General features: G+C 43.1%; 2 protein-coding genes across 8 annotated transcripts in view; one reads left to right on the forward strand and one right to left on the reverse strand.

Annotated features, from left to right (window-relative positions):
• ZNF410 (zinc finger protein 410) overlaps positions 1-11,832 on the forward strand; it is a 31,500-nt gene extending 19,668 nt beyond the window's left edge. For 2 of the 3 annotated variants that reach the window (XM_074955891.1, XM_074955890.1), the window contains exons 8-12: positions 99-188; positions 7,879-8,004; positions 8,710-8,847; positions 9,408-9,543; positions 11,061-11,832. In XM_074955891.1, coding sequence (XP_074811992.1) covers positions 99-188; positions 7,879-8,004; positions 8,710-8,847; positions 9,408-9,535 — 482 coding nt within the window. In that variant the 3' untranslated portion in view covers positions 9,536-9,543; positions 11,061-11,832. Of the gene's footprint in view, positions 1-98; positions 189-7,878; positions 8,005-8,709; positions 8,848-9,407; positions 9,546-11,060 lie in introns of those variants that run through there. The other variant, XM_074955892.1, reaches the window with a different exon arrangement.
• Positions 11,833-13,773: 1,941 nt separating this feature from the next.
• On the reverse strand, positions 13,774-26,858 carry FAM161B (FAM161 centrosomal protein B). Of its 5 annotated transcripts, XM_074955897.1 has the most exons (9): positions 26,739-26,858; positions 25,137-25,453; positions 24,139-24,692; positions 20,180-20,517; positions 18,980-19,098; positions 18,314-18,481; positions 17,720-17,819; positions 16,135-16,280; positions 15,757-15,888 (listed from the first exon to the last, which is right to left on the reverse strand). In XM_074955897.1, the coding sequence occupies exons 1-8, from the start codon at positions 26,826-26,828 to the stop codon at positions 16,143-16,145; spliced, it is 1,824 nt and encodes a 607-aa protein (XP_074811998.1). In that variant the 5' UTR covers positions 26,829-26,858; the 3' UTR covers positions 15,757-15,888; positions 16,135-16,142. The 5 variants fall into 5 exon arrangements, with proteins under 5 accessions (XP_074811997.1, XP_074811996.1, XP_074811999.1 ...); XM_074955896.1 differs by lacking the exon at positions 16,135-16,280 and having other exon boundaries at positions 13,774-15,888; positions 18,980-19,095; XM_074955895.1 differs by lacking the exon at positions 16,135-16,280 and having other exon boundaries at positions 13,776-15,888.
• Between the last annotated feature and the right edge of the window lie 155 nt (positions 26,859-27,013).

Here is a 27,013-nt window from a genome sequence, read left to right on the forward strand (position 1 = left end):
AGGGGGAGGAATGAATGTGGATGAGGGATGTTATAAGAGGTTGAAAGATAAAATGTACAGGTGTTAATGCCTAAGAACTTGTGTTTCATGCAATACAGGAGAAAAGCCCTTCCTGTGTGAGGCACAAGGATGTGGTCGCTCATTTGCTGAATACTCCAGCCTTCGGAAACACCTGGTTGTCCACTCAGGTAGGGTAGATGAGGCCTATATGCTAAATGTCTGTGTTGCAGTATTTTGGTCTAGTTTTCAGTAGAAAATCCCTATTTTCTGTGGAACTGTTCTTCGTGTTGTGGTTTTTTTTTTTTAAGTACTTCCTTCATGGACAACATGTCCTGTACCTGGTATCTGCCCTGTCCTGGATCTTGTGATCTCCACCCTCTGCCAGTCTGTCATTATAGGATCATAGAACCGTAGGTCTGGAAGGGACCTTGAGAGGTCATATAGTTCACTCCTGTGTACTAAGGCAGGACCAAGTATACTTAGACCATCCCTGATAGGTGTTTGTCTAATCTGTTCTTAAAAACCTCCAATGACAGGATTCCATGACCTCCCTTAGAAACCTGTTCCAGTGCTTAACTACCCTTATGATTAGAAAGTATTTCTTTATCTAATTTAAATCTCCCTTGCAGCAGATTAAGCTGATTACCGTATATACTCGATCATAAGCCAGTTCGTTTATAAGCAGACTCCCCCAAGATGGATAAGTAAAAAGGGAAAATTTTTATGACCCATTCATAAGCCAACCCTATAATTCAGGGGTCGGCAAACTTTGGCTCCCGGGCCATCAGGATAAGCTGCTGGCGGGCCAAGATGGTTTATTTACCTCGAGCCTCCGCAGGCACGGAGGTAAACCAAAGTAAACAAAGTGTCCCGGCATGCCAGCTGCTTACCGTTAGGGGCTGGGACATCAACTGGTGGGGAAATTTGTGGGGGGGGAGAAGCTGGGGGTCAGGGGAGTAACCCCTGTGACCACCCCCCACATGACCCTAGCCCGGGACCCCCACACACTCCGCATCCCATCCCTTCCCACCTTATCTGGCGAGGGCTGGGCGGGGCGTCGTGGACTGGGGCCAGAGCTGCAGCTGCTTCGGAGGCTGGGGGGAGCGCAGCGTGGTCAGAAGCGGAGAGACTCTGGCCCTGCCTCTTCCCTTCTGGCTCTGCTGGCTGTGCTGCCTCTCCTTGCTCCCTCTGTTGCGGGGAGGGGCTGTGTCCCACCTCTCCCCTCTCTATACCCGTTCATAAGATGACCCCCTTCTCTGATGCTTTCCTTTTTTACTAAAAAAAATTTGGCTTATGAACGAGTATATACGGTACTTCTTGCCCTTTAAGTGGACATGGAGAACAGTTGATCGCAGTCTTCTTTATAACGATCCTGCACATATTTGAAGACTATCAGGTCCTCTGTTTTCTTTTCTCTAGATTAAACCTATCCAGTTTTTTTTTTTTTAACCTCTCATAGGTAAGGTTTTCTAAGCCTTTTATTGTTTTCGTTGCTCTCCTCTGGACGATCTCCCATTTGTCTATATCTTTCTTAGAGTGTGGTGTCTAAAACTGAACAAAGTACTCCAGCTGAGGCCTTATTGGTAGGACAATAGCCTCCCATATCTCACATATGACATTCCTGTTAATATACTCCAGAATATTAGCCTCTTTTGCAGCTGCATCACATTGTTGGCTCATATGCAATTTGTGATCCACTATAACCCCCAGATCCTTTTCACCAGTACTATCACCTAGCCAATTATTCCCCATTTTGTAGTTGTGCATTTGATTTTTTTCCTTCCTAGTATTTTCTTTATTAAATGTTATCTTGTTGATTTCACACATAAGAACATAAAAATGGCCATACTGGGTCAGACCAGTGATCAGTCTAACCCAGTATCCTGTCTTCGGACAGTGGCCAGTGCCTCTGTCCAGTTCTCCAGTTTGTCAGTGTTTTGAATTTTAACCCCCTCCTCCAAAGTGCTTGCAGCCGCTCCCAGGTTGGTGTCATCTGCAGATTTTATAAGCATACTCTGCACTCCATTATCCAAGTTATTAATGAAAATATTGAATAGTACCAGACCCAGGACAGACCTCGTCAGGCCCCCACTAAATACGTCCCCCCCAGTAAGACAGTGAACCATTGATAATTCCTGTTTGAGTACAGTGTTTCAACCAGTTTGCACCTACCTTATACTAATTTAATCTGGACCACATTTCCCTAGTATGCTTATGAGAATGTTATGTGGGACTGCGTCTAAAGGCTTACTAAAATCAAGATTACTCTGGGGGAATTTCTGTGCCACTGTGAAATGCAGAGTTTTGCAGAAATTAATGTGTGCGCAGAATTTCCTTTCTCCTACAGAAATGGGCTGCAATGTTGCTGGCTGCCACTAGGGGCTGTTGGACCTGGCAGAGCCCAGCTTGCACATAGAAGACCCTGCCGGGGGGAGGGGAGAGAGTTAGAGGGTTCCTGGCAGCTGCAGTTCCCAGCATGCCCTGAAAGAAGGAGAGGCTGGCACACGGGGAAACTCCACACAAGCCTGGGACTGAGCAACAAGCTGTTTCTCCCTCTGGATCCCTGGGCTCTGGGGAGGGGGGCAGGTGTCTGGGCTTGGGGGGGGCATGGCTGGGCTCGGGGCGGGGAGAGTGTGCTTGTATCTGGGCCAGGTGGGCCGTGCGGCTGGGGGTGTGGGGGTTCCGGTGTATTGGCTGGGGGGTGGAGAGCTGTGGATGGGCTCGAGAAGGGGTGTAGGGGTATCTGGCCCCCCAGCTGGGCTCTGGGCTAGGAAGGAGGCAGAGAAACAGGAACTCAGTTGTCATAGGGGTTTCTTTAACTCTCTACTCCTGGGGGAATTTTTGTGTCTGCCTGTATTGTTACAGACATACTTGCTGACAGGTATTTTGAAATAAATTACCAAAATAATTGAAACTGGTGTGATCATGTAGTGTTGTTTTGACAAATTTTGCAGAACTTTAAAATATTGTGTGGAGAATTTTTTTTTTTTTTTTTTTTTTTTGGTGCAGAATGCCCCCAGGAGTAAAAGATTGACTAGTTCTGCTTCCTCTCCATCTGCTGGGCCAGTAACCCTGTCAAAGAAGGAAATTAGATTGGTTTGGCATGATTTGTTCCTGACAAACCCACATTGACTGCTACTTATCACCCTATTATTCTCTAGGTATTTGCAAACTGACTGTTTAATAATTTGTTCCAGTATCTTTCCAGGTATTGAAGTTAGACTGACTGGTCTATAATTCTCTGGGTTCTCTTTGTTCCCCTTTTTTAAAGAAAGTACTATGTTTGCCCTTCTCCAGTCCTCTGGCACCTCATCTGTCCTCCATGAATTCTTGAAGATAATCACTAATGGTTCTGAGATTGCTTCAGCTAGTTCCTTAAGTACCCTAGGGTGAATTTCATCTAGCCCTGCTGACTTGAATACATCTGACTTTTATATAAATATTCTTTAACCTGTTCTTACCTTATTCTTTTACTTTGTGTTTTTTCCATCTTGTTGTTAATATTAATTGTGTTAAGCATCTGGTCACAATTAACCTTTTTTGATAAGACTGAAGCAAAATAGACATTAAACACCTCAGCCTTCTTGGTCTCCTCCATTATTTGCTCTCCTTCCCCACTAAGTAGTGGACCTACACTTTCCTTCATCTTTCTCTCTCTTGTTCCTAATGTATTTATACAACCTCTTTTTATTGTCTTTTATGTCCCTTGCTAGGCTAGATGCAACCCTGTGCTTTAGCTTTTCTGATTTTGTCCCTGCATGCTTGTGCTATTCCGATACTTATTGTGATGCTGACAGCCCAGCAGGTCAGAGCCGTAGGCCAGTTCACTTCTGTGTGAATATCAAAGAAATGTTAAGTAGTCTAGTGTACATAGATCAATTCGCTTATGTGTTAATAGATATTGTTTTAACCTGTCTATATTCTGTTGATTGCTATCACATTACGTTATGTATATTCCTGTACTTAATTAACCCTAGATCAAAAGGTGAGTTAGTATTAAGATGAGAATTTACTTGATGTGTAAACTTCATGAAAACTAAGGAAGGACTGCTATTACATTACAATTTACATAGTTTATATCCTGATAATTACTCTTACCAATCAAACACAATTGGAGTCTTGGAAATGTAAATGAAGAGGGCTGCTAACTTTAAAGCCTGGGTCATTATGTTCAGCAATGGAAATTTGCAGACTCAGTATGCATTTAGTCAACCAAGGAGAAGCCCATACTGTGAATGAAAGCACTTCCCAGATTGCTTTCCATGGAAAGGAGCTATAAGAATGGATGCAGGGAACGATCCTATATCTATGAACTATTTGGACACACTCAAGGAAGCATTCCAGATGCAAGACAGAGATCCCCAAAATTGGTTTGGGTAACTCTGAGAGACTTCTAGAAAACTAGCAGATTACTACATCTCTGCTGTCATTTTGGACTTACAGACTTATTGACCTGTTAATGTATTTTATCTGCTTTTAACCTTTCAATAACGTTTCTTTTTCTTAGCTAATAAATCTTTAGTTAGTTTACTAGAGAAATTGGCTGCCAGCATTGTCTTTGGAGATTGAGAGTATCCATTGACCTAGGGTAAGTGACTGACCCTTTTGGTTGGGAGTTGTCACTGTGCCTCAGTGGGTCATAACTGAGAATACCAAATTCAGGACAAACTGCTGAGAAATAGGACACCCCCCAAAACTGGTGGTTATTCTCCCACAAGATATACCAGACCAGCAACAGGAGTAAACTTCTGTTGCACCACACTGGCTAACAAGAAGTCAGAAAAGCAGTCTCCTTAGGTATTCCAGTCCTTGTATCACCACCAAAAACACTAGACTTAATGATGAGTGGTTATTTAAAACCAGTTTCATCAACCAAAGGGTTCTTCTGATCCCAAAGGACCTGCCACATACTCAGGTCAATATATAACTCAGGTCTTACCTAATGATCATGCTGTTGCTAATCTTTAGTATCTAAAGATTTATTTATAAAAAGAAAGAAAGGTGAGAGTTAAAATTGGTTAAAGGAATCAAATACATACAAAAATCGCAAGGTTCTTGGATCAGACTTGTAGCAATGATGGAATAAACTGCTGGCTTGTTAAGTCTTTGGTTACTTCCAAAACATTGAAAGGTCCTCAGTCCTTTTGTTAGAATGCTCCCATAGTATAAGTTCATAGTCCAGAGGTTTGAGCAGGAAAGAGGCAAAATGGAGATGCTTCCAGGGCCTTTTATAGCTTCTGCCATGTGGAGGGAAACCCATTTTTTTCAAACAAAGTCCTCCGCACAGATTGTGGGAAAAATACAAGTAAAAAGATGGAGTTTGGAGTCACATGGGCAAGTCACATGTCCATGCATGCTTTGCTGAGTCATAGCAGGTGTCTTTACCCATGTCAGGTGTGGATAGGTTTCTTTCATGGTTCATTGTGTTTGTTGATGAGCCATCAACTTGAATACTCCATTCACAATGTGCTGACCATGGATGCAAACTACCACGGGGCAGACACATTTGAAGTACAGGTACATAGTCAATATTCATAACTTCAGCTACAAAAATTATACATGTATACAAATAGTGTAATCATATTCAGCAAATCAAAACTTTTCCAAAGACATCTTACATGACATACTTTGTACAAGATTTGTTGCAATTATATAACAGTGGTAGGAACAATGATCTACGTGGTCATATTTTAATCATATAACATCACAGGAGTAACCTAATGTGATGTGATATTTGGCATAATGACCAGTATCACAAAGTCCAGTTGTCTGGATGGTAGTATCGGCTGGAGCGCCTAAGGGGGCTATCCGTGACTCCATGGTAAGGCTAATGTAGTGATCCAGGAGTTCACGTTTGTTACTGGCTTAGTGAAATCTAATTATAGAACATACCACCACTTTGAGGTGTCTTCCCTGTTTTCTGACAGTCTGATCGGAGAGTGGCACTCACAGTTGTGAGCCATTCCAGACAGCGTGACACTCATCGTTAGCAGTTTTTTCCTTTTTGATTTTCAGGCCATTAAAGAGCTTCTGATGCAGCCATGTTTCCATATTCTAATTCTTCACACCAGGATAGTCTGCTGTTGTGCCTTGAATATAGATACTCTCTTTGATAAACTGCCAGCTCTCCTGAACTTGTTTTTCTCTTAAATATTCTTCCTATGGAACTTATCTACCAGTTCTCTGAATTTGTTAAAGCCTCCTTTTTGAAGTTCATTGTCCATATTCAGCTGCTCTCACTCCTTTCTTTCCTTAGAATCATTACATCTATCATTTTGTGATTACTTTCCCCCAAATTGCCTTCAGATTTGCAACTAATTCCTTCCTGTTAGACAGAATCAAAGTCTAAAATGACTGTCCCCCTTGTTACTTCCTCCCCATTTTGAAACAAAAAGTTGTTCCCAACATATTCCAAGAACTTATTGGACATTTTGTGTTTTGCTGTATTACTTTTCCAACAGATATCTGTTAAGGTTAAAATCCCCCATTATTACAGGTCTTATGTTTATATTACAGGTATTTCTGTTATTCTAGAATTGCCTCATTCATCTCTCCTTCCCAGTTTGGTGTTCTGTAGTAGACCCCTGTCTGCTTTTTTTTTTTTTTTTTTTCCTTCTTCCCCATTTTATCTTTACCAAGAGATTTCAACTGGTCTGCCTCTCACCTCCTTCTGAACCTGAGAACAAGTGTATACATTCTTCATGTACAGTGCAACACTTCCTCCCCTTTTTCCCAGCCTGCCCTTCCTGAACAACTTATTCTTCTCTATACCAATTTTCCAGTCATGATATTTATCCCACCAAGTCTCTGTGATGCCAATTAGGCCACAAGTACACAAACTAGATTATGATTTATCTCCTGCATTTCCTTTCTAGCTTATTCCATTTCTAAATTCAAAGGTACAAATATTTCACTGATTTATATAAAATATTTGTCATTGAGCCAGATAGCTACAACATAGTTAAAGTTTTAACTAGCTTTCTACTATAAGATAGATTTTAACCTTTGCTCCCCATAATCATCAGAATCACTCCATCTGAGCTCTCTCTCATGTGGTGGTCGGCAACAGCAGGTTTGGAGGAGTGTGTGTGTGTGTTGGTTTTTAATCTCATGGTAATTGGACAAAGAGGGAGACAGGAGTTTGAAATAGTAGAGGTATTTCACTTTTATAAAAAGGTCTCCATTCTCTTTTGAACATCAAACGTGGTCAGCAAACTCCAAATGTGGTTTGTTCTGGGGTCCTCAATGAGGCTGTGGGGTGCGGCAGGGAGGGGCTGTTTTTTTTTATAGTTTCTTTGGGATTAAGTTTAACTCCACCCCTTTTCCTTGAACATCTCCACTGGCCTTCCATTTGTGGGCCATGAACACCATTGTCCGGTGAAAACTCTACACGCTGGTCTTTAAACCGCGAACCTACGTACTAACTAGAGGCTGGACACCAGACCCTGCCTCGTCCTCATGGCGTGGGCCAGAGACGGCAACATCTTTCAGACTGCACAAGACTCTGCCCTCATCCACTACCCCTCTTTTGGTTAGAGTACATTCTAGGTACAAACTAGAGATCAAATGTTTCCACATCTCTCCTGAGCACATAGCCAGACACTGCAAATAACTTACACATCCTCACAAAACAGGGCTGAGAACCTGGTAGTCCTCCTCAAGACTTGATTCTTTCAGCGCTTTGCAACATTGATCTCTGAAGTGCTTCCCTTCTGATAGAATTACTTCTCTCTAGAAAACAGGAATTGATTTTAACCTGAATTTCAGTGCCAATGATGTTATCCTTTTGACTCCATATTCCCATTTATTGATTGGGTGTTTACTCCCAAATTCAGAAGTATCAGCTTGGTCTGTTCTTTTTTCCCTCCCCCCCCCCAGGAGTGAAGCCCCATCAGTGCCATATCTGTGGGAAGACATTTTCCCAGAGTGGTAGCCGGAATGTGCATATGAGAAAGCACCACTCCAGAATTGGAGCTGCTGGAAGTAGAGAGCGAGAGCAACCGGGTAAGGAATGTGCAGGAGAGAAAGGCATCCTCCCTGGGATGGGCATATGAGGGGGGTACTCCGACACATGAGTGAACAAGTGGGTATATGGGGGGGAGGAGGAGGAGGAGGAGGAGGTGGTGGTGAGAGAGTGTTCTTACAGGAATAGGAGAGGACAGGCCAGTGGGGGCAGGCAGGTTGTCCTTCCCTAAGGAGATTAGGGAAGGATGGAGAAAGGAATTCTTGTCTGGATGGGAGGAAGCCCTTCTTGGGAAAGGTGAAGGGAAAGGAGTAGGTGAGAAAGGTCGAGGGTAAAGGATAGGAGGACATCTCTGGGTGACAGCCAAGGGGCAGGTGGGCCCTTGCTTTGAAAAATCTTGAATCTGATCTCTTTTGAAGGGAAGCTTATGCCCTTCATACATACCTCTCCTCTGTTTTAGGGTGCGGAACCTATTATTCCTATATAAGTAATTCACCTAATATATCCACCTCTGCCTGTTTGTATTGCAGGTGTTCTAAGGGTTTAACATTTTAAAACTCTGGGAGTTCCCACCTGGTGGTGTGCTGGAAGCACAGACCCAAGAGTGGGAATTCATGGAAGTGGGTATCTTTGGAAAATAGACATTTTCGCTGGGTCTGTATGAGACAGAGAAGTCCCTTCCTCTGCGGGTGGTGGGCCGCAAAGGCAGAGTCTAGATAGTTCACAGCACGTTGTTTTTGTAACAGAGTCGCTGGTGGGCAGCAGTTTGCTGGAAGAAGCAGCTGTGCATAGTAAGAATCTGATCTCCATGAACTCTCAGCCTCGTCTTGGCGTGGAGTCTCTGCACCTGCCAGATACTGAGTCTATTATTGGAGTAGAGGAGGGTGAGACCAGCTGCGCTTTTTTCCACCCCCTTATATGTGGTGACTGAAGTAGGGTCATTCCTCCAGTCTCACTATGATGCAGAGGGATGATTGAGTGTTGCTTTTACTATGCACGTAGTGGGATGAGTAGATGGAGAATGAATTATAAAGCTGGAGATGGAAAAGAGATTAATTCTTTAGCCCATGTCCTAGGAAGGCATTGCAATACTGTTCCTGCAGCTTGTTCTCCTAAAACCTAAGATGTTTTAAATGTTTCAAGCAACAGGCCTTTCATCCTTTACCTTGAGAGACTATGCTAATACATCTCACTATTAGGGCTGACTCTTAATAGTCTAAATAAATGTACTACTTAATATAATTAAATTATACCTGCTATGTTCTCTTTATCCTCCTAACTTAGTCATTTTGTTGAAGGCCACAATCAAGTTTGTTTGGTGTGTCACATGAAGAGCTCAGGGTGCTTTGATGCACTTAAATTAATCTCCAGTTAAATAGGTCTATTTGCAAATTGCAATCTAAATGTGTGGTACCACTGTCTGTAAATGTGTTGTGATTCACAGAGGTTCTTGCTGAAGCAACACCAGGAGCCCTCCAATCAGCACCTGATGTAGTTTTGCCACAATCTCATCACCTGGTCACCATGTCAACAGGGAGACACTCCTATGGGGTGTCTGCTTTACTACAGTAAATGTACAGGTCAGTTGAGCAGGCCTTTATTCCTTCTTTAAAGTTTAAAAAAAAAAAATCTAATGTTGCTGCTAAATTTCAGAATAAAAATGAAGAGTCTGTATTTTCACATTGCTGTTTCTAAGATATTTGTAGACCAAAAGAAAGACACCTTCCTGGCCTGAGAACACAGCTCGTTTTGTTAGGATGATCAGAGATGGTTTTTAAGTCGCTTATTTTGTTGTTTTTACTGTCACAGCATAACTTGAGTTCATGGTTACAATGCCAAGATGTGGGTAAATTCATAGTACGCTATATAATATTTAAAACTCAGCTGTTTGTTTTAGCAATACCATTTTCTCCTTTCTCTCCCCTTCCCACCTCCCCCTTTGTAAGGAGTAGTTTAAACTAAAGGGAGGATCTATGTCTGAAGTCTCTTTAAATGGCATCAACTGTTCTTATTTGAACTGAATCAAATTTAGATGGTTGTTCTCAGTTCTTAAATTGTTTAAAAGTCCAATCCTGTTTGTCTTTAGGACAAGCCAAAACATACACAAAGGCAAGAGAATAAAAATAGCAAAAGAGGGTGTGTGTCTGACTTGCAGTTCGTTTGCTGGAAGATCACAAGCACAGTACAGGACCCAACTGGAAATCCCAGGGCCTTGGCAAAATTTTACTAAGACAGGCTGCTCAGGAATCGCATTTAGCTTTCCGACCAGATCTCACCAAAATACTGCAACATTAAATCTGTTCTGGTTGGTTAAACTGAACTATTACTATATAGAAGGCAAAAAGAGAAAGATATAAAATAGATGGGAGGAAACGTACATGCCAGACAGAGATAGTTGGAACCTTAGCAGTTGCTCAGGACATAGCCATGGGGATAATGATGTCGTCTGGGTGGAATATCTTTGATTCAGTCAAATGATCCTATGTTGTTAAGTGTTCCCCAGAACTGCCTAAAAGGAGTAGCAATCTTGTCCAATCAAAACAAGCTTTAGATTTTTCACATAGACACTTCCATCCCTTTTAAGAATTTTTTTTTTTTTTTGGTGGGAGGTTGCTGTAACAAGTCTGAAAACTGACTGTCAAACTCTTTTATCAATAATTTCATTCAGTTCAAGCAAGCTCACTTTATGCCACTTTTTTTACTCCAATTTGGGCTTCTTTTCAGTTGCAATTTTACTTAATAGGTTTATAGATTAAGTCTGATCCTCCTGCCATTCTTTCTCCTCCCTCTCTTCCTTCCAGACACTTTAAAATTTTAATTCAGAGTGGGGTTCAACATAAGTTTTCAGATGGCTGCCTAGGAAAATGAGTTTTCTGAAAACTGGGAGGCAGGTGCTGGTGACCTGGTCCTGGGAGCAGGGATGCTTGCTTTGGCTGCATGTTGTGGCAAGCTTTTTAGAACAGGTTGGGTGTTTGTGGGTAGCAGGACAGTTGTGGGTGATTTGGAAGAATGTAAACAAGTCCTATGTGCAGAATACTGATGATGCTCTGTATGCAGATAAATGTTAATCTGAACTGTGTGTGTGTTGACTTTACAGTTACAAAAGGAAGAAGAAACCAATGATATAGTAAGAGAAGACACAGGATGTAAAGTTAAAGAACAGACTTCTGTGTGCAGATCTCTTAAAGGAGAGGTGCAGGACCTGAATCCAGAGTACATGCTGTGCAGGCAGTTTACTTTTCATGACTTGCTGCAACAAAAACTAAACTGCAGCCCAGAATGGGATATGAGATGTAGAACATGAGAGTTCCTGGTTACTGAAGCAGATTCCTGAAGCTAAATTCAGGAGCCACTAATCATGTTGGACTGACAGGTGGGACTTTCTAAACCTGCCATCGGGAGGGATGCAGCACTTCCACCACTGCAACATCAAACCACTTTCACCTGAAGCTGAAGTTTGTTCACAAGCTCCAGCACTTACAAGGCATTATTAGTATTGCTTAAGCAACTAATAGGGGCTTTTCTTAGAGGAGAATATTTAGGGTGTTGTGGATTCTAAATCAGAGCATTGCAGTCCCATTCTTCCTTCTGAGTTTTGAAGGTTTATTTCCAGGCTGACCCTAACTAGAATCTGAGGCTTTTCCTTGAGGAGCAGAAGCTTCTCCACCACTCTTCCTTGCTTTATGAAAATATGTTCCCTAGAGTTCCACCTTGCCCCAGAGTCTGAGGCCAGACACAAGTTAGAGGATTACCTCAGAGCCAGCTCTGCTGCTTGCTTTGCCCCATATTTCTTCATTTCTAAAATGCTTATTAGTATGTTTAGTTTTTTTATTTAAAAATCAGAGGTAGAAGATTAAGTGTTTACTGTATTGTAAATAAACAGCCTGTTTCGCTCTTTGGCTTCTGATTTGGTTTGGCAGAAAGTGTTTTTATTTAAATTCTGTAAATGTAATAATTTGTATATCTTTCTCCCAAAGTGTGGCACAGACAGTATGTGCAAGGGTCACTGTTGAAAACATGCCAGCCATGCTAGATAGTAGCTGCGGTGAGTACAAAGGTAATGGTGCTCTAATCATGTTCCATCAATCCAACTAACTCTGGATCTTTCTGTTATAATGGTCTGTGGTGAAACTGTTAGCTGTGTGGACATTTAAATGATTGTTGTTAGACTTCTGAGTTAGCACCCCATTGAGATAAAGGTCGAAGTTTGCATCTTTAGGACGATATGCTACTTCCTGCCACCCACAGGTACACACCTACAAGCCTGAGTATAAATGGGCTTTACACAGAAAATGATTTGGGGTGGGGAAGGAATTCTGTTCTCCCCATCTCATCCAACCTAGTGGCATGGCACACAGCGACAACACATTCCCTTCACCACCACCACCACTACTTCTTCTGGGCTGTAGTAACAGCAGAGGCCTCTGTGACCCTTCTATGGGACAGGATTTGGCCTATGTAGTGCCCTGGCCACCAGACTGCTCACACCCTGAAACCTCTCTGCACAGAGTACCCCTGCCTAATGGAATAACAGTGGCTCTTCTGTAGGTAGGGACCTTTGCTATAGTGAAGGGACAATATGTGATTCTCAGAGATACTGTTCCATTCTCTCTGTCTGCAGACTCAGCACTTGCATTGGTTCCACATTTAGAAGGTGCTTCAACCAGAAAGGCTAGAAAACTTAATTTTTGTTTTAAATGAAAGCTTAAATTCTATTGAGACTCAGCCAGTGAGAAGGACTGCTACCCTGCAGCACTGGTGTGTCAACTCAAGTTGGGGCACTGGCTCAGCTGGTGGAAAGGAAAGTGCCAACTCCTACGCCTACCTTCTTTTTTTCCAAGTTGAAGGGTATGCAGAGAGAACAGAGAGTAAGGATAGGGTGGTACAAAGAAACAGACATCCTGCAAAAAAATTAAAAAGGAGCCATCTTTTAATCTCAAAGCACTTAGAATATTTTCTGAAAATGTGCATTATGTCAAATTGTCAATGAGACTTACCCCTAAAAACACAGACCCTCCCACCCCCGCTGTTATCTGAGGGAAGATCTCTATTTGCTGTCAGCTATAGAAATACCCTTTATATCATTTAAGATGCAGCCAGGCAGTGCAGTGGACATACTCATACATAGTGCCTGGTCCCACTGAAATCCATGTAGAAAAAGCTCCCACTAATGTTAATGGGTACAGGCTTGGTCCCCTAACAGCCACTGATATCAGTAGTAGAACTGGTCCCAAAACCATCCACAACAAAAAAGCAAACTAGGGAAATGTGGGCTTTGTAAAATTTGAAATTGGAAAAAAAATGAAATTATTGTAAGGTGGGTGCAAAACTGGTTGAAAGACTGTACTCAGAGTAGTAATCAGTGGTTGACTGTGAAACTCTGGGGACACACCTGAGGGGAGTTCTGTAGGGGGTCCATTCTGGGGCTGGTAAAATTCAATGTTTTCATTAATAACTTGCATCACGAAGTGGAGAATATGTTTATAAAAATTTGCAAATGACACCAAGTTGGAGGGGTGTAAACGCTTTGGAGGACAGTTAGAATTCAAAACAACTGTGACAAATTGGAGAATTGGTCTGAAATCAACATAATAACATTCGATAAAGACAACTGAAGAGTACTACACTTAGGGGTGCATTTAATTTTTTCTTCCTACAAAAGGGGAAATAACTGCTAGGTGGTAATACTGCTGAGGTGGATCACAAAGTGAGCTAACAATATGATGCAGTTACAAAAAAAATATCAGTCTGGGTTGCATTAACTGCAATGTCGTATGTAAGAAGGGGGAAGTAACTGTCCTGCTCTATTTGACAGTTCTGGGTGGCACACTTTAAGAAAGATGTGGACAGATTGGAAAGTCCCAAGAAGAGCAACAACAATGATAAAAGGTTTAGAAAATCTGACTTACGAGGAAAGGATAAAAAATTGGATGTATTTAGTTTTGAGAAAAGACCATTTGATACTCGTGTTAAAATATGGGGGGACCTGACACTGTTTAAAATCTTAAGGGCTGTGATGAAGAAGATGGTGATCAATTGTTCTCCATGTTCTGAGAAAATAGGACAAGAAGTAATCAGCAAGGGAAATTTGTTAAATATTGGGAAAAACTTTCTAATTATAAAGATAGTTAAGCGCTGGAATAGGCCCCCAACGTAGGTGGTGGAATCCCTGCCATTGGAGGTTTTTAAGAACAGGTTAGAAAACATCTGTCAGGGATGGTCTAGGTATACTTGGTCCTGTCTCAGCACAAGGAGTTGGATTAGAAGAGCTCTCAAGTTCCCTTCCAGCCCTACATTTCTAGGAAGTTTGCTTAATTACAGCATATAGGCAGGACATGACTTCAGGGAGCTTTAAGGGGTGTTAAAAAACTGATTTTGAGCTAGGAGAGAACAACATTGGACAGGAGCCCAAACTTCAGATTTGGATAGCTTTTTAATTACATGGAGCTCAAAATGTGACGAATTTCCTCAAACCTTGCACTGACAACCTTCACAGTAAATCATGCCGAACCCATGATCTGAGCCAAAGTTAGAAGGGGCTAAAATAGAGCTTTATTATGGAAAGTGGTTGCAACTTTTATGGCAAGACCGTGTCTCCATAACAATAGGAGAGGAGCAGAGCTGCTGTTCAGCTGGTGCAGAGGCAAGATGCTAGAGAAGAGCTTCTTTTCAAGTCTTCTCCCCAGGGGAATTCAAATCCAGAAACCTATTATTCTGTACAAATATCTTACTTAAAATCCACTTCAACATACATATGCAACATGAAACATCAACAGAAATCAACATCAAAAACAAGGGACAGCTTCAGAGCAAAATTTTAAAATCTATTAAACTTTCCCTTTCCATTCAGAGTCTTTTGAGTACAAAGGAAGTGAACACAAGCGTACATGCCTTCAGGTCTACCTCTCTTTTTCAGCAATAGTGCCCCAACCCATCACCCTCCTCTCTCCCTGCTTCACGCAGTCTCACTGTTGGTTCTAAACCTGAAAACCAGAATAAGGGACAGGGAAATGAGTCAGTTGGGGAACACTTTTGAGGGATTTAGGAGGGGACCAGGGAGAGGGCCAAGAAGTGTTCTAGGCAAGAGTCAATCCTCACCTTCTTGCTCCTGTGTGTAGTCTTCCTATGTCATCCAAACCACAGCAACTCTTAAGTCAGTCACTTGAAAATACAGTAGAATCTGAGTTAGAAACTGACCAACTGCAAACCTTATTTGGAACCAGAAGTACACGATTAGGCAGCATCAGAGATGGGAGGGGAAAGAGAAAAAAAAAAAAAGCAAATACAGTACAGTGCTGTGTTAAAAGCAAACTACTAAAAAAAAAGGGAAAGCAGCATTTTTCTTCTGCATAGTAAAGTTTCAAAGCTGTATTAAGTCAATGTTCAGTTGTAAACTTCTGAAAGAACAACCATGTTTTGTTCAGTTACGAACGTTTCAGAGTTATAAATAACCTCCATTTCCGAGGGGTTCATAACTCTGAGGTTCTACTGTTGAAACTCTAGAACGCTGGTTCCCAAACTATGGATTGTGACCCCAAGTGGGATTGTGCCGTCGGCAGATGGGACTGCAGTCATGTCATCAGTGGATGTGTTTACGGTGCTCCTGAGTGTGTGGAGGATGCCACTTTGCTCCACACAGCGTGACCTTGCATGTACAGTGTGTGTGAGATCATGCTTGCTCTACAAAATGGCATCCTCCATGCTGTCAGGTCACAGGAAGCAATAAGTCTGAAAATGGGGTCATGCAAGTAAAAAGTTTAGAACTGCTGCTTTCAAGCATCTTGGACTAAAGGAAATAATTGAAAGTAGGTCCACTGAGTCTTGTGCAGGGTTCTTATGTTGTCATTTTCTTTGTTCTCTGCTCTTCCTAAGATTCTTCTTCCTGTATCGTGCCAATGTCTGTGTCCCTCTGAGACTCCTGCGCTCTGTAGAAAGAGTCAGAACCTTTTGTTAAGTATTGGAAATGATCTGAGCTACTTTATGCATGAGAAGCAGAAGTCTGGTCATACGGGTCATAAGCACAAAGAGCAATAGGGGAGCCTTATTACTTGATACAGCATAACTGAATTATACTTTTCACCTGTGATGGCACAGATTAGAATTCTTTGGGAACAAGGAGGAAGAATGTTTCTGTCTAGCCAAAGACAGGGGAGTTGGTTCTATATCCTTACTGCTTTGATTATCTGTGAGTTTCAGTCTCTTCCTCCTTTGGTAGGTCAGTAGCATCTCTCCCTTTGTTCTTTACAAATTCCTCATTCAGCCCCACCTGACAAAGGGTGTCCCGGTAGTGTCGCTCTGCCTCTTGCCGGGCATCATGCTATGGAATTGAAACAGAAAAATGAACCAACCAGAACTGGGTTCTTCCCCATAATGGACACCCTAAAATAATTCTATCTAGAAGGTTTCGGTTTCTAGCAGCTACACAGGGGCTGTGATAATAGAGAAAGCTCTGTTCAGAGTCACAACTGTGAGCCACCTCCTTCCACACTCCTGTTCCTTGCCCCTCTCACACCTCCTGCGAACAGCATCCTCGTCCTAGTAGGCCAACAGCTGTACCCCAATCCTGATTTAGCTACACCCTTCTTTCTCTGTGCTGGTTTCCAGTTTGAGGGAGAGATCGGGAAGCAGGTAATTTGACGCCCAGGGGAGTAAGGTGGGACTGGTGTGGGAATCAGATCCACTTTGGAGTCCCACCCAGTCCACTTGTAAGCAGCCAGAAGTCATCTCCCCCTCACTAATCCAACATCTTTCATTGACTCCAACTAAACTCTGCAAATTTGCCCATTCCAAGATGTCATCCATCCAGAAATTAGACAGCTCTTCTAAAGGTTAAACCATACTATCAGTGTGGATGGCCTCCTCTTTAGGTGAGTGAATGCCACACCAACCTTGGCTAATTCTTTCTAGCCTGACAAACAGGAGATTGACCTCAGTGGGGTTACTGCACAGAGATGCCTATGTCTTTCTCATCCCACACAGATCAAGTGCTCAGCTGAACAGTTTTATTATGAGCTGGGAAGACAGCTCTTTTAAGAGGCTTAGTTTAGTGTGCAGCTGGCTTGTCCCTACATCTAATCACACTATTCCACAGCTCATGTGTAGAATTTGAAAGAGGAAACCCAGGAGGGAGTTTTTTACATGGTACAATGTTTGCAGTCACAGTAAAACTTTGTTTTTTAAGCTGTTTCTTTTTAATATAGTATGATATGTAGAGGATACTGTACAGTGATGAGAGGTACTGAATAAATAGTCCCTGCCCAACAAGCTTGCAGTTGATTGGAGGGACTACATTGTTTGTTTCTTTCTAGGACCTGTCTGCCACTTTCCAAACAAAAGTACAGAATAAACACCAAACTGAGTATGGTCTTCAAATGATTAGTTGTAGATTTTTACATTGTAAACTATGTTATTCAGGGCAGGGACAAGGAGTTCATATAGTGCCTGGCAGAATGAAGCCCTAATCCTGATTACGGCCTTGGGGTGTTACTGCTTTATAAATTAGTAAGTAGCTGTAAAGCTTCACAGAACAGCTGAGCACAGTGGAGTGGTATTTTTCCTGAGGGAGGCAGGGAGTTTGCCAAACATTAAATGGGAAGCTGTTCTAGGTCTGTCCCTTTCTGAATTTAGTCCAGAGACTACATAGCTTTGCACCTTCTTATTCATGACTGAATTCCACCCAGCTTCCTTACTCATCTCAAAAATTAGTTGACAAAATATCTTGTGCTTCATACTGGTACTGGAGCTTTGAGTGGTTACCTTTGTGACCTGTTCGAAGAGATATGGTCGGTTCTTGACTCGTATCTGCATTTCTTCCAGTTCTTTTTTGTACTCCTTTGTTCTTTTGCGGTCATTCTGCCTGAAATGGAAAAGTTCCCTGACTAATTGTGGTGCCCTAAGACAGGCTGACTTGGTTTCTGATCAGTTGGAAATCCTCATCTCAAATATCCCAGGACATGCTCTTAATTACTTTGCTTCTGTTTCACATACTGTGTGCATCAGATAAAATGCACTTATGCTGCTGCAGGGTACACAGTACTAGGTAAGGTTCCACTTGAAGATGAAAAGTGAAACAGTTAATACAAACACAAATATTGAGGTTGCAGTGGTGGAGGCATTCACAGAAAATGTGATCCTTGTGGCTTTTTCTATGTGTTTGGAAAGAGCTGTGTTGAAATGCAAAAAAAAAATAAAATAAAAATGACAGTGAAATGGGCATGGCTGCCAGAGGAAGGTAGATTTTGGGTCATAGGTGCCCAGGTTCAATCCCCTTCCAAAGCAATTATCTTTTGTTGTTTAAAAACAAGCTACTGCTGCAAAGAGCTATCTATCGATGTGGCCTGGGATACTGACCAGTTCTGTTTCATCTTCTCCTTGTGCGTCTCCTTCAGGCTTTTATGAGGATCCATTGCTTTTGCTCGACTGCTCATAGATTTATGCATAGCCTGACATTTTTTTCTCTGTATCTCCATCCAATGAATTCCTTCATTTTCCCTGCTCTTTTTGTCTTCCTGGGAGCATCTACACAGAGAAAAGTGAGTAACGGGGCAACAGGTTCATTTCAAAGTCCATGAATGTTGGCTGGGAATCTCACTTGGCTAATGCTGAAGTGTGACAACCTGTCTAAAAGGATAATTAATGTGTTACTGCCATGTAATGCCAAAAATACTTGGGGGGAGCATGGTAAGAGAGGGAACAAGCAAGGGAAAGGGATTAGCAAGGGGGAAATATATGGAGGAAGATGAGAGAGGGAGAACAACAGGCACTTGGATACGGAAGTGATGGGACTATCTAAGAAACGAGAGAGAGACAGACATGCAGAAGGAAAAACACATCTTACTGAAGTCAGCACCTCTTGTCATTCAATGGGGGAGAAGCTGCTTCCAGAAAAACCAATGTAGGCATTGGTGGGAGTGGCAGGTGTGATGGGGAAGAGCTAAACTATTTCAAATGTCATCTTCTCTACTGTATTATTAGTGGGGCATGGTTCTGTAACCACGTACTTTTTTTCCTACTCACCTCATTGCTGATTCCCTCTTTCTTGTTGCATCTGTAATGTACACTGGAAGGGTGTTGCAAGAGAGAGAGGAGAGACCAGTCAGAGAACAACTTCTTTGCACTGGAGCCTTGGAAGGCTGCTGAAAATCCAGAGAGAAATGAAATCTAGTTTAGTATAATTGTGAAATGTGCAGAAACTCCTTTGTTGTTCTTTAGGTGGCTACTGAAGAGACTCAAACATGTCTGCAGCAGTCTGTGAGGACAGACCTCCAATTCACGCCTACCAATGAGGTTGGTGGGAGTCCTTAACATGGCACTGAAGAGAGAGATTGAAAAGATAATCTTGTCCATCTCTTCCCAGTGCAGCATTACCACTTTCCAGGGTTTTGTCAGTCTAATTTTAAAGACCATCTTTCACCACTTTCCTTGGAAGACTATTCCACAGCCTAATGCATGTCATTGTCCACAAGCTTGTGCAGATATTCTGCATGAATTTTCCCTTTCTTCTTGATTACTTAGATTATTTTTTTTTTAATATTTTATAAGAATGCATAATGTTTACAAAGAAATGAGTTTCTAATAAATGGCACAGATTGTTCAATATAGATAAGGAAATAAGGTTGTTGAAAATACATAAGGCAAATTATAATATTTAAAAAACACATTGTATGACTTCTTCCTAGCACAGTATAAAGAATGGAACAATGGAAAGGCTATTATTCTCATCATTCTGGAATACACTGTTGGGTTACCAAGTCCCATATACTCCTGGAGGCAGCCCACTGGATCAGTGTTTTGGTGCCCAACTGCTCATATTACACCATGAACCCAGTTTTCTCCCTCTGTCTGGCAGAAGCAGCTCACTGTACTCTGTCTTGTTTTGGGGAAGGTCTTGGACTTTGGTCTTGAACGGAGTCTGTTCCCCTCAGCTCTCCTCCAGCAGGCAGAAGTCAGATTGATCTCAGTGGGGGACCTGTCTAGGATTAGGCAGAAGTGGCTGAGCCTTGGCTGCCTTTGCTTCACTCTTCAATGTCCTGCCTCTGGCTGACCAGGGATCTAGGAAGGAGCCATGTTAGACAAGAGCAGACAGGTCTCCCTGTCAGGTAGGTCAGCTTCAGTAAAAATATATATGATTACAAATCAGAAGACAGAGATCCCAGCATTCGGATACCTGGCGCGGTGTGAAGGGTGTAATGCTGCAGAAACACATCATCCCCTCACCTTCATTTTCTGCTCATTAGCCTGTCTCTGCCTGCAGTGGAGATTGGAGGTTCTCAGTTTAAATGGTTGATTACGAGTTGGCTCTTTGACTTCTCGTATCCTTATTGCTTCTCTCTGAAACACCCAGTAAAGTCTTTCAAAATCAGGCACCGCTGGATTAATTCTTGGTTTAAAGCTGAAGTTGTCTTGCAGGAAGCTGAGTTTTTCTTGTTTGGTTTTGGTGGCGATTCGGGACTGTGGCTCTCTTTGTCTGCTGCTAGGATCAATAGGAGCCAAGGAGTTTTCCAACAAATCCTTGGCTCTCATCTGAATGCGGATTTTCCTGTAGAGTTCAGCTTCTGGGAAACAAAACCAAATCAATGAGAATAAAAACTGGCAGAGGGTGTTGGGAACTGCCAACACAGAAAAGGGAGAGGTTGGGAGCACAGTGAGACCTTGCTCCTACAAATATTTCATCATAATGGGAGAGGCTAACACAAGTAGAGTGTTCAGTATTTGTTTGCTTAGTGCATTTTTCTACCAAAATGCAAGATTGGTCCTTTATGACTTTTTCCCAACCCCTCACAAGCACCATGGACTGATTTTTCTCCCTTGCTGTGGCATAAATTACTAAGCACACCATCCCTCCAGGGGTGCAGTTACTGGACAGGTTGTTTCTCCACCACCACCATAAGGGTGCTGGTGAAGGTAGCTGCACCCTTCTGTCCTGCAGGAATGTGATGGTAAGGGGGCTCTGTGATTATCTGTTGTTTTCTTCTATTGACTAATGTCCCTGGGGCTAATCACATGATCCAGACATTGTAACTTGAGTATACTTTTACCAGGTGATTTTTTTTTTCTATACAGGATCCAGTGCCCTTAGTCCATATTAGAAAAGATTCCAGGTAAAAATGCATACAGTGGGGAGCAGAGTTCTGCATCCCTGAAGTCCTCATTTCATGTAATTTCTGGGCCTAATTTTCCATGGGAGGTGGGGAGTGTATGTTGTAGGGATAATATGCAACTTTGACTTCTTTCACGTGTGCCATTTTCGTGGACACTATGTACACAAAATAATTTTTCCACTTTTAGACAGAATGGTGGATATTGCTGATGGAACAATAAGGTTTTTATAGGGCTTGTACAGAAATATACAAGGTTTATACAGTTTACAAGGTTATAATGACGTAAGCGTGACATTCTATTGAAAATGTTCAATTTTTTCCACTGATTCTTATATAACACATGAAACCTGCACTTGTGCATATCCAATTGGTCAGTTACCTAATTACAATGGTACAGGGTACCACACGGGCTGCTGGGATATCGACCATAACGGTACAGCATAAAATAGCAAAACAATGATCCACCCAATCAGGCAACACTCTCAGATCACACCAGCTGTCTTACCAATCAAGTATCTTATATGTCTTCCCTATCCATTCAGTCTAATAGTCCATTTAGAATAGTATATTACAAGATAGTATAGCTGGTGAAAAAATTATAACAAACACACTCAATGTAAAGGGATATGGATTACAGCAATTAGCAAATTAGACATTTGCAAAGAAATGCAATATGGCTTTAAAATGGCCAATGCAAATTTGGGTAATATATAGAAACACATCATGTCACAGACCATGGAGGTGACGAGAGACTGTACATGGCTCTGGTGAGGTCTGCCTGCAACAGTGGTTTGAGTTCTTGGCACCATAGTACCAGAAAAATATTGACAAAGTTGAGGGACTGAGAAGAGCAATAAAAATGATTAGGGGATTGATTTCTCAAGAGCTAAGTATGTGCCATTTGCCTAAACAACAACCACAGTGTAACAAGTCTATAAATATCTGAAGGAAGGAAAATTTATTTAGGGGTCTTCAAGTAGGCTGAATATGAGGAAAAGTTCCCTGACAGAGCTGTACTTAGCAAGGAATTCTTGCTTGAAGGAACTGGTGGAAGCCTCATTGCTTGGGACATTTAAAAGTGGACTATATAGAGCCCTGGAAACAAGACTGTGGAGAACAATCTTGTATAGACTTTCATAACTTAATAGATGTTCCCCATCTTGAACTTTTAAGATTCATCATGTCCTTTAATCTTCCACTGCCAACTCTGTCACAGACCAGCATAGTCCATGTACCTCAGAATCAACAGTCTGACCCCTGTTGTACTGGAAAATATTGTAAATCTATCTAATCCACCAGTGGCCAATACTAGATGTTTCAGAAAAAGGTGTAAATTTCCCTGAGCTAGTAACCCTCATGAAGGCCTGTACTTTCACATCAACTCAGCAAGCTAGAGGGGGTGAGCCAATGAGCTCAGGGGCACTTGTACCTTGGCATCAGAACAGCATGCTAAAGCTGCTGAGCCCATGAGTTCAAAGATGCCTTGACATCAGTCCAGACAAAAAGAGGCACTGAGTGACCATACAACATCATTCCCTTTAACAACAGACCAGAAAGCTAGAGGTTTTAAATTGGTGACTTCAGAGAGACTTCTAACTTGATATCAGCAAAGTAAGCTAAAGGGGCATGTCACTAACCTAACAAAGCCCTGTGCATTGACATCAGCCAAGCCAGTTAAAGGAGCTGAGCCAGTGCCATCACAGAACTTGTCCCCTGATATAAGACGAACAAGCTAGAGGTGTCGTGTCAGAACTTCTATGGTTCCTGCTCTTGCTTCTTCATTGGCTGGTGAAATAAAGATTCATCTGGTAGAAGAATCAGGAGTGGGGAAGAAGGAGAAGCAGTGGCTTGGCTGAGCACCTTATATAGGACTCCAAGCCTTATTATCAATATATGTGGAGCAGCAGTGGCACCTGATGGGAGAGAAATGATTGGCCAAATTATAATCTCCCATCTGCCTTCTTGGAAGATCTGTCCCACTGCTGGTTCCCCCCTCCCATCCAGGGGAAAAACTGAATTACCCCATCAGGTTCCTCTCCTGTTCTGGCATTCCATGGTGGGATGTGTGAGAGGAGGGGGTGGTTGGGAGCACAAGGGATGTGCTCCTACAGCCTTTCCCATGCTGTGTATTCATGTGTACTTGTACACGCTCATGATTGGACAGCTATGAGCTTACTTGGAGACACGGATCTTTTTCAAAGATCAACATTCCCATGCTCTTCTCTGGGCCATGTTCCATCACACAGGTTGATGCAATGTCATGTCACTACATGACAACATCACTAGAATTGGTGACTCCCCCTCCTATTTTGATCTACTTTAACCATTACTCCCTCATTACAAAGACAAGATGAGTGAGGTAATATCTTGTATTGGACCAAGTTTTGTTGGTGAGAGAGACAAACATTTGAGCTACACAGAGCTCTTTGGTCTGGGAAAGGTACTCTGACTGTCACAGCTAAATACAAGGTTGAACAGATAGTTTACTTATGCAGTTCAACCTTGTATTTAGCTATGACACTGAGTACCTTTCCCAGAACTGAAAAAGAGCTCTGTGTAACTCAAAAGCTTGTCGCACCAACAGAAGTTGGTCCAATAAAAGACATTATCTTGCCCACCTTGTTTCTCTAATATCCTGGGACCAACACTGCTACAACAAAACTGCATTACCTCTTCATGTAATTCATGTAACTATGCAATACTACACGGTGGAGAAAATGCCTTCCCAATTCACACGCTGCAGATGCTGGGAAGTTCTCACTGCCTGCTTCAAGGTGTGAGAGTCCTGCCTCCCTGCTTTACTCTGATAAAATAAATGTTTGTACATGGTGGACGGACAGGCTAACAAGCAGCCCTCTTTCAATCCCTACACCTGGGACAACTACTTCTTTCTTATGGCTCTGAGCAGTCTTCTCCTGGAGAGATGTCCCTATCAGTAAGAGCCTGACAGGACAAGAAGCAGAACATGTTATTTCCCAGCATGCATTGTCATAGCAGCCAGACAGCAAGAGACATGACTGGCAAAGTGAGGCAGACATGGAATCCTTTCTACAGGAAGACCACTAAGCACTTTACCTTTGAGTTTATCCCCAAGAATTGGGTTATAGATGGATTTAGGGACTGTCTTGCTGCCTTTTGGTTTGGAGTTCTCAACTGGAGCTAGTGCTGCCAAGACCTTCTGTCTGATGGCCTCCTTTTTCTTGTCCTCCTTCTCCAGGAAGCTGAAGGGTCGCTGAGTGGAAAGGAGCAACTCTTTTCTCTTCTGTGTTGACACCTCCCTGCGAATCTCATTCTGCTCCATTATTTCCTGGTAGAGTGGCAAGTAGACATGGGCAGGCACCGGCTGTGCCCGGAACTGCTTCTGGCACTCTGCCTCCTCCTGACTTTGTCTTTTGTCCCTTTGTTTTTCCATCTCAAGGGATGCACGTGATTTCATCAACTGGGGCTTTTTATGAGCCTCACGCAAAGTCATCTTGAAGGGCTTGGGGATGGTGATAGTAGAGACCCAGGCAGATGCAGCAATCTTTGGCCTCAGGTGGGACTGAGGAAGTGAAAGAGGATTTTGCTGATCCCAAGGACTGTCCAAGTTTAGGTCAGTTAAAGAACTGGACTGGCTTATGATACTAGATCTGTGGGTAGGACAAAGACATGATTATTAAAGAGGCAGTAACAAATAAAGTGATAAGAAGTCTCAAAGGGACATGCAATAGAGAGCTACCTTCTGGCTGGGTAGAAGTGACACTTATGTACATTTGTAAAGTCCTTTGAGAACCTCTGATCAAAAGTGCTATATAAATGCAATATACTAGAGATCTGTATACTTTGTTGCTTATGTAGGCTAAGCTGCACACACAGCTGGGCCCCTCACCCCTTGATGCCTAGAACGTTCCCGGAAATTTTGGAATTGACCCAACACGGTATTCCAAAGTTATCATGTTACAGACAGACAAACAGAAATGCCACTGAGTGGAGGGTTAGGCCTCACTTTCTCGGCCAATATCGGTATTCAACTGGAGGCATTTCGAGGAAGATAATGAGCAGAAGGAAAATAACAGCTTTCCAATGTGTCCTACCTTGAAGCCTCATAGGGCTTACCCTGCAGAGTCAATCGCCCGTTGTCTTGGAAGAAGTCTTCCAGTTCCTCCTTGAAGGGTTTCTGGTCACTCTCCAATTTTACCTGGTAAAGCAAGCCCAGTTCTAATAGATACTGTCTGTTTTTCATCTTGAGTGCCTGCAGTGTGTCATAATACCCCTCAGCTGAGCCTGAGGCAGCTGCCATCTCCTTGCCTGCCTGGAGAAAATCCAGCTGCTCATTTGTCCTGGGCTGGGTGATACCACCAACTCTCTCTGTTTCTGGCTCAGAATCTGAAGAATCTTGAGGTGGAAACACCTAGAGAGATCAGACTGGATGTTCAGTAAAGCCATTAATAACTGTCTGACACTAATGTCTTGAGCTCTGAGAGGCAACTCCCACACACAGCCTACTGCTTGTTCTGATGCCAACTCCAGCTTAGCCAGCTGCATTCCCATTGGTGCAGGAAGGCAGAAAATACAACATAAAAGAGCTGACCTAAACCCCACAAAAAACAGAATACCCAGTGCCTCTCTAGCTCTTCCTGTCATGCAAAGGTCTTGCTGTTGGGGCTGTTTCAGTTTACACACTATAATCTATGCAACTCAGTCCTGTATGCTCTCCTCCCCACCTTCAGTTGTGTCCAGCACTTTTTGGACATAGCTGTGAATCTGGCCTATGGTACCCAATCCTGTTCCAACTGCCATTAATAGAAAAAACCTCTCATTTATAGTGATGGGAGCAGGATTGAGCCTCTAACTCTCACTGGAGTCAATGGCAGCAGGAATCAACCCCAAACTATCTACAACAAAATTCATTAACAACTTTGCTTAATTACAATCTGTTTTTCCCCAAATAGTGCCAGGTTGGGAGTTTTAAGGAGATTTAACTATTTGGGAAACATGGAGAGTTATGAACAAGCATTTCCGAGATAGTGGGTGACAAAGAAACAAACATCAGGGTAATTTTTCAATGACCTGTAACACAAACACCCCTCTTCGACCTCTGGGGTAAATCTGGCAGTTGTCAGGCCATGTACATTTTCCATGCTATATTTGTAGGGAGGTTAAAATAGGTTTTATAATGGAAGCTGGCTGTAACCTTAGGGGGCAGAGGCTACAACCTCTCCATAAGGCCGACAAAGGGTCCCACTGTAGCCTTCCAAAATCGGAGCCCAACTATCCCTCCTGACCCTCAGCGATTCATTTCAGGGAGCTGCTGATGTCCAAGGTATCTGGCTAGTAAAGAGGGATGGGGGCCAGGAGGGGACAAAGCACTGACCCGTGGTGCAGGCACTGGGACTTAGGCGACCTGGCTTCTTCAGTCCCCGCTTCGCCGTGGCCTTCCTGGGCGACCCCGGGCAAGTCACGTGGCCTCCCTTGACCTCAGTCCCCCGCGCAATCGGGGTAAGAGCCCCTCAGTGGCCAGAGCAGGGGAGGTGCTCCGTTGCCAGGGTAACGGGACCATGGCGCTGAGGTGACTGCGTCACACAGCCCGTCAATCCCGCACGCGCCCTGAAGCCGTTACTCGGAGAGGGCAAAGAACACGCCGGTGGTTCCCATGGTAACAGCCCCCTGGTGCTCGGCCCCCTCCCTTTTCTCACCTCTCGGGTTCGGGTCCGCGCCCCGGCTCCAACCCCAGGTGACCCCATTTTGGCTCCGCTTTGGGCTCCCAGTTGCCTCGACACTGTCATCTCTGGTCCTCACGGGCTGTGCCTAGCTCCGCCCCCCGGCGGGCCCTACCAGCTCATTGGTCAGTGGATACCTGTAGGCTACTCCAATTAGCGGTGTGGCCAGGCCTCTAAACCCGCCCTCTCTGTCGTCGCTGCTTCAATAGCCAATGATCGCCTTTCCCACTGCTCGTCGATTGGGAGGACAT

Source organism: Natator depressus, chromosome 6, assembly GCF_965152275.1.
Source record: "Natator depressus isolate rNatDep1 chromosome 6, rNatDep2.hap1, whole genome shotgun sequence".
Taxonomy (NCBI): domain Eukaryota; kingdom Metazoa; phylum Chordata; order Testudines; family Cheloniidae; genus Natator; species Natator depressus.

Bases quoted from the DNA above. Each gene is read 5' to 3' on its own strand.
- FAM161B (XM_074955895.1), bottom strand. From the start codon at position 26,828: ATGACAGTGTCGAGGCAACTGGGAGCCCAAAGCGGAGCCAAAATGGGG. The intron at 25,454-26,738 runs GTGAGAAAAGGG...TGATCTCTCTAG, and splicing joins CGCGGACCCGAACCCGAGAG to GTGTTTCCACCTCAAGATTC. The intron at 19,099-20,179 runs GTGAGGGGATGA...CTGGATTTTCAG, and splicing joins CTAATGAGCAGAAAATGAAG to CAGCCTTCCAAGGCTCCAGT.